This window comes from Oncorhynchus clarkii, chromosome 4, assembly GCF_045791955.1.
Source record: "Oncorhynchus clarkii lewisi isolate Uvic-CL-2024 chromosome 4, UVic_Ocla_1.0, whole genome shotgun sequence".
In the NCBI taxonomy this organism is placed as follows: domain Eukaryota; kingdom Metazoa; phylum Chordata; class Actinopteri; order Salmoniformes; family Salmonidae; genus Oncorhynchus; species Oncorhynchus clarkii.
Genome location: NC_092150.1, coordinates 85,334,799 through 85,341,196, shown reverse-complemented (window position 1 = coordinate 85,341,196; position 6,398 = coordinate 85,334,799). Strand labels below are relative to the sequence as shown.

Genomic DNA, 6,398 nt, shown 5'->3' with positions numbered 1-6,398 from the left:
TGGCCTCTACACTAAATACTGGGCCGCAATACTTTTTATTTTGCTCCCCCAAAGTTTAGTAAAAAATGTGAATATATATTTTTTAAAGACTGCAAAATCACCAGGAATTCAGCAACAACAAAATAATCTGTTCCCAAGTATTTCCACTCATAAAAAGAGAGACATATGTGATAGTGTCTCAATGTAATGAAGGTCTGAAATTATCATGTAATTTTCGATATAAAATCTATTTTTGGGCTTTACTTGTGGTCAATTTGCAGTGTACAAATTATTATAATTATGCTCCGGCTCCCCCTGACCATCCGCTCGGACAAAAACGTCCCACGTCTGAATCTAGTTGTCTATCCCTGTTGTAGTAGATCCCTATCCCTACAGAGTCTCTAAGGTATCATGTGAGTAATGTGAGCAGCACTTGTTAATGTTAAAGTTATTGTGGTTCTGGTAAATGTGATGGTCTGACGTCCTGTGGAAACTCACCAGTGTTACAACCAGAGGAAATAGAATGGAACAGCTTTATGTTCATCTTAAATGGTGTAAACTACGACTCATGTAATGAAAGGTTGCATGAGACACAATAATACACTGGATCTGAATTGTATGTTAATGTATGGAGTCTTTCTCCTCTGCTCATTTCTCACCGGTGGTACGACCGGAGGCGTACAGGGACAGCACGGCCTGGATGGCCACGTACATGGCGGGGACGTTGAAGGTCTCAAACATGATCTGGGTCATCTTCTCCCTGTTGGCCTTGGGGTTGAGGGGGGCCTCAGTGAGCAGGGTGGGGTGCTCCTCAGGAGCCACACGCAGCTCATTGTAGAAGGTGTGGTGCCAGATCTGGTAGAGGAAGTAGAGGACAGACACGGTCAGAGACGTGGTTCTGGAACATTATAACACATTGTGAGATAGAGAAATATTAAGCTGTCCCTTTGAAGTCATGCTGTTTGGCATAATTTAGCTCCAAAAATATTTCCTATGTTGCTTTTAAAAAACTATTTATGTGTGTCGATAAGTCTTAACTTCATATTGGATAGTATCCTTCACTTCTAGTCTCTAAGTATATGTGTATCTTGAGAAATTAAGTGCTGCTTTTATCATCTTACAATCGTGTCCAATATCTCTAGTAGCATCTCGTCTCTCATACCCACCTTCTCCATGTCGTCCCAGTTGGTGATGATGCCGTGCTCGATGGGGTACTTCAGAGTCAGGATACCTCTCTTGCTCTGAGCCTCGTCTCCCACATAGCTGTCCTTCTGTCCCATTCCCACCATCACACCCTGCATAGAGGAGAAGCATAGGTCAGGAGAGTTCACAATACGCACAACGCGTGGATCAAACTTTACCCCAAATTTACGCATGGCTAGACGTGCGTCTTATTACCAATGCAATGCTACAAACGCAAACTACACTACATTATCTGTATCACTACATCACAATATGTCACCTTATAGCCTCGTAACTTCTACGTCATGGCATAAGTACACAAACAAATCCGTTAGTAACCGGGAATGGCTATCCGTTCTTTCTCAGCAAGTAGCGTACCTGGTGACGGGGGCGTCCAACGATGGATGGAAACACAGCGCGGGGAGCGTCATCACCGGCGAACCCAGCCTTGACCAGGCCAGAGCCGTTGTCGCACACGAGGGCAGTAGTTTCATCGTCGTCACACATGATTGGTCTTGTTTAGGATGACCTACTGTTGGGAGGAGAGACACGGCGGTAAGAGCTCCGTCTGGGCGCTTATTACAGTAACACCATTACAAACACCCAGTACATGAGCTTATCACTAGACTGGATCTCTATGCATTAATTAACAGTTAAACACTATAGCGACATTGAAGCACCTGTTACATTAAAGACATGGTGAATTATCATATCATAATGTTTTTATATAAACAGTACTGCACTGCCTATTTTCATGATATTTTTTATTTTTTTTATGTTGTAATACTTTCACTATTTCAAAGTGCAAATATTTCAAATGTTCCTAGAAAGACCTTTTCAAAAGTGTTGTTGAAATAACCTAGTCCTCTTACGGGCCACTGATAACCTATCTTCTCCCTCTTTGTCAGAGCTTCCCTGTAAAGCCAAAAAGGGACATAGTAGAGCCCCCCACACCACAGTCTCTATTCTTAGCCATGGTCCTTGTCATTCCAAAAAGCAGCCTCACGGAACACTACATCCCCTCCCTCTCCCTCTCCCTCCTCTACCCCTTTCCTCCCCCCTCCTCCCCTATCTCTAACAGAGCTATGTCGCAGCTGAAGGAGCTTGTCTGTTGACAAGTAGTGGTGGCCTGGAGGTCCCTCCTCAGCTGTCGGCACAACAGTAACTCCTGTTTCCCATGGATGGGAGCTGGACAGAATGTGCTACTGTCCCTCCAGTCCCTCTCCGAACCTACCTCTATCCTTCCATCCATCCTTCTATCCCTTCATCCATCCCTCTATCCTTCCATCCATCCCTCTATCCTTACTTCCATCCCTCTATCCTTCCATCCATCCCTCTATCCCTTCATCCATCCCTCTATCCTCTATCCTTCCATCCATCCCTCTATCCTTCCATCCATCCCTCTATCCTTACTTCCATCCCTCTATCCTTCCATCCATCCCTCTATCCTTACTTCCATCCCTCTATCCTTACTTCCATCCCTCTATCCTTACATCCATCCATCCCTCTATCCCTTCATCCATCCCTCTATCCCTTCATACTTCCATCCATCCCTCTATCCTTCGATCCATCCCTCTATCCCTTCATCCATCCCTCTATCCTCTATCCTTCCATCCATCCCTCTATCCTTCCATCCATCCCTCTATCCTTCCATCCATCCCTCTATCCCTTCATCCATCCCTCTATCCTCTATCCTTCCATCCATCCCTCTATCCTTACTTCCATCCCTCTATCCTTACTTCCATCCCTCTATCCTTACATCCATCCATCCCTCTATCCCTTCATCCATCCATCCCTCTATCCCTTCATCCATCATTACATCCATCCCTCTATCCCTTCATCCATCCCTCTATCCCTTCATCCATCTTTCCATCCCCCTCTCCAGCCATGGTCTGACAGATTCCTTCAAAGCAAGTGTTACTATCGCTCCAGTCCCCTCTATCTATCTATCTATCTATCTATCTATCTATCTATCTATCTATCTATCTATCTATCTATCTATCTATCTATCTATCTATCTATCTATCTATCTATCCTTCCTTCCTTCCTTCCTTCCTTCCTTTTTTCCTTCCTTCCTTCCTTCCTTCCCTCCCTCCCCAGCCCACTGCTCCCTTCAAAGCATGTGTTACTGTCCCTCCATACCTCCCTCCAGTCCACCTCTCTCTCTATCGCTTCATCCGTCTATCACTCTATCCATCACCCTACAGCCAGCTTCATCTGTCTATCCATCACCCTCCAGCCAGCCAGCCCCTGAGTCTGATCCCTCCAACCCTGGCTTGACAGCTCCCTTCATTAGTGGCCTAGAGGCCTGGCAGCTCCCTTCATTAGTGGCCTAGAGGCCTGGCAGCTGGTCAGTGTGTGGTCATTAGTGACCTGGTCAGGAAGCCTGAGGCCTGGTCAGGATGCCTGGCCAGTGGTCAGGAGTTGGAAGGCCCGGTACTACACAGTGGCCACTCTACCCCCCCCCCCCCCCCCCTAATCCACCAGAGCCACAGGTCACTGTTCACACGTGTTGCCACCAGCATGGCCTGTCACCAGCATGTGTTGCCAACAGCATGGCATGTCAATCAATCACAACAAGCCCTGGCTGCCGGGCAACTGCCGCTGTCCTGCACTCTCTTTCTCCCCATTCAACTCCCTTCATTTATCCATTTCTCTCTTCAGCTCTTTCTTTCTCCTAATATTCTTTCTTCACAATTTCTCTCAAAACGATTCTTTCTCAAGCTCTCTCATGAACATCCTTCTCTAAAAGCCAATTCGAAGTAGGTAGACACCCATTGCAGGGGTTAACTCTACAGGTGGTCTCTATGTGCTCTCTCTTTCAATTACAATAGTAGCTCCCGGCTGTTAAACCAAGATCCTGGCCTTTCTTCCCTTTCCAAAATGACAACAACACAGTGCAGAATGCTCTCTAAGAATAGCTGACAAAGTGTGGATCCTTTCCCAGCACTAACAAGTCATGTAGCCATCTTCCTCTCAGCACCCCTCTCCCTGTCGTCGTCTGTCTGAAGTAGTCCAATAATCAATTAAACAGAGCAGCTACTGGTACTGGGCAGTACTGAGTCCACTAGAGAAACAGTGTTATAGACAGTACTGAGTCCACTAGAGAGAGAAACAGTGTTATAGACAGTACTGAGTCCACTAGAGAGAGAAACAGTGTTATAGACAGTACTGAGTCCACTAGAGAAACAGTGTTATAGACAGTACTGAGTCCAAGAGAGAAACAGTGTTGTAGACAGTACTGAGTCCACTAGAGAAACAGTGTTATAGACAGTACTGAGTCCACTAGAGAAACAGTGTTATAGACAGTACTGAGTCCACTAGAGAAACAGTGTTATAGACAGTACTGAGTCCACTAGAGAAACAGTGCTATAGACAGTACTGAGTCCACTAGAGAAACAGTGCTATAGACAGTACTGAGTCCACTAGAGAAACAGTGCTATAGACAGTACTGAGTCCACTAGAGAGAGAAACAGTGTTATAGACAGTACTGAGTCCACTAGAGAAACAGTGTTATAGACAGTACTGAGTCCACTAGATAGACAGTGTTATAGACAGTACTGAGTCCACTAGAGAAACAGTGTTATAGACAGTACTGAGTCCACTAGAGAAACAGTGCTATAGACAGTACTGAGTCCACTAGAGAAACAGTGTTATAGACAGTACTGAGTCCACTAGAGAGAGAAACAGTGCTATAGACAGTACTGAGTCCACTAGAGAAACAGTGCTATAGACAGTACTCAGTGTTATAGACAGTACTCAGTGCTATAGACAGTACTGAGTCCAGTAGAGAAACAGTGTTATAGACAGTACTCAGTGTTATAGACAGTACTCAGTGCTATAGACAGTACTCAGTGTTATAGACAGTACTCAGTGTTATAGACAGTACTCAGTGCTACAGGGCAGTAGTGGAACATGAACAAAGCAAATGAAGACACTCACCAAGTTGTACGCCAAGACTGGAGTTTCCACTGGAATAAAGGATGAGGGTGAGAGGTGTCCCTTAAATATGCCCCCTTGTCCCAGGACCAGCGGCCTGGAGCCTGGAGGCGGGACCAAGAGTTTATACAAGCCCAAATAAGAACTTCTAGATAACGGTTCACTAGAAAAAGTCTATCCTGTGTCACTCAGAGGCCTCCTTCCTGACGGGACGCCATCTAAAACAGAGTGTTGTTACCTAGGAGACGGAGGGTTCTAGTACCGCCTCTGACTGCCTGACTGCCTGGGTGTCCGACTGGTAGAAAAATAAGGAAATGTTTGGCAGAGGGAAGTGAAAGGGATTATTTCTAGATTTCTTTCCATTATTGTGTTATATGGTTGATTATAGTTGGGTCATGATGAAGTAGGTGTTAACTGATTGATGTGAAATAATTCTCTTTCATTCTGACGTTTGACGTTTATAAAAGGAGGAAGACGATTAGCTCAGACAATGCAATAAAACTGTCAAGGAATTTCTGGCCTTTTGGGATTTGGGGAGAGAAAATAGTCTACTGTTATATCAGATTTAGCCGGTGTGTTATAATGGAGAGAAGGAAAGACAATTCATCTGCATGTTTTACTTCATTTGCATAGAGATTTGGATATTTATAACGATTATAAATTACTAAAGCATACATTGACAATGTTGATCCTTTTTCTTTTGCATCTGAACGACTAAAATAACCCTACAAGTGTTGACGCTGAATATGACAGGAGCTTATTGATCCGGCAGGTCTGATTTTGTTGACGAAGGGCATATGATTTGTTCACCCTGTCCCACATCTTTAAGCTCATAACAGACAATCACAACATTATTTATTCACGTCAATCATCCAATATCGCTCTACCGGTTGTCATCTCATCCCAACACGGAGTGAAATATTGAAGTCACAACTTAACACAGACCCTGTATTGTATTTACATAGCCTAACTGAAACTTGAAGCTTGAAATCTCAGCTCCATTCACTGAAACTGTCCTCCTGTCCATGACCCAGTGAGACAGTCACGTTAATATGACTAAGCTCAGATGGGGGTGTTTGTCAAAGGGGGGGGAGATAGGCGGTGGGGGTGTAACTTTAGACCCCCCCTGGGGGCGTCTCGTTAAAAAGTGGTTTGAGGGGCAGTCCAGTCTGTGGTGGGATAGTGCCTGTGGTGGGATAGTGCCTGTGGTGGGATAGTGCCTGTGGTGGGATAGTGCCTGTGGTGGGATAGTGTCTGTGGTGGGATAGTGTCTGGTGGGATAGTGTCTGTGGTGGGAT

General features: G+C 45.1%; 1 protein-coding gene across 1 annotated transcript in view; it reads right to left on the bottom strand.

Annotated features, from left to right (window-relative positions):
• Positions 1-5,389, bottom strand: part of LOC139407390 (actin alpha cardiac muscle 1a) — a 7,525-nt gene extending 2,136 nt beyond the window's left edge. Inside the window, exons 1-4 of the mRNA XM_071151136.1 lie at positions 5,104-5,389; positions 1,540-1,693; positions 1,146-1,274; positions 639-834 (exon numbers count right to left, since the gene is read on the bottom strand). Coding sequence (XP_071007237.1) covers positions 639-834; positions 1,146-1,274; positions 1,540-1,668 — 454 coding nt within the window. The 5' untranslated portion in view covers positions 1,669-1,693; positions 5,104-5,389. The remainder of the gene's footprint in view (positions 1-638; positions 835-1,145; positions 1,275-1,539; positions 1,694-5,103) is intronic.
• Between the last annotated feature and the right edge of the window lie 1,009 nt (positions 5,390-6,398).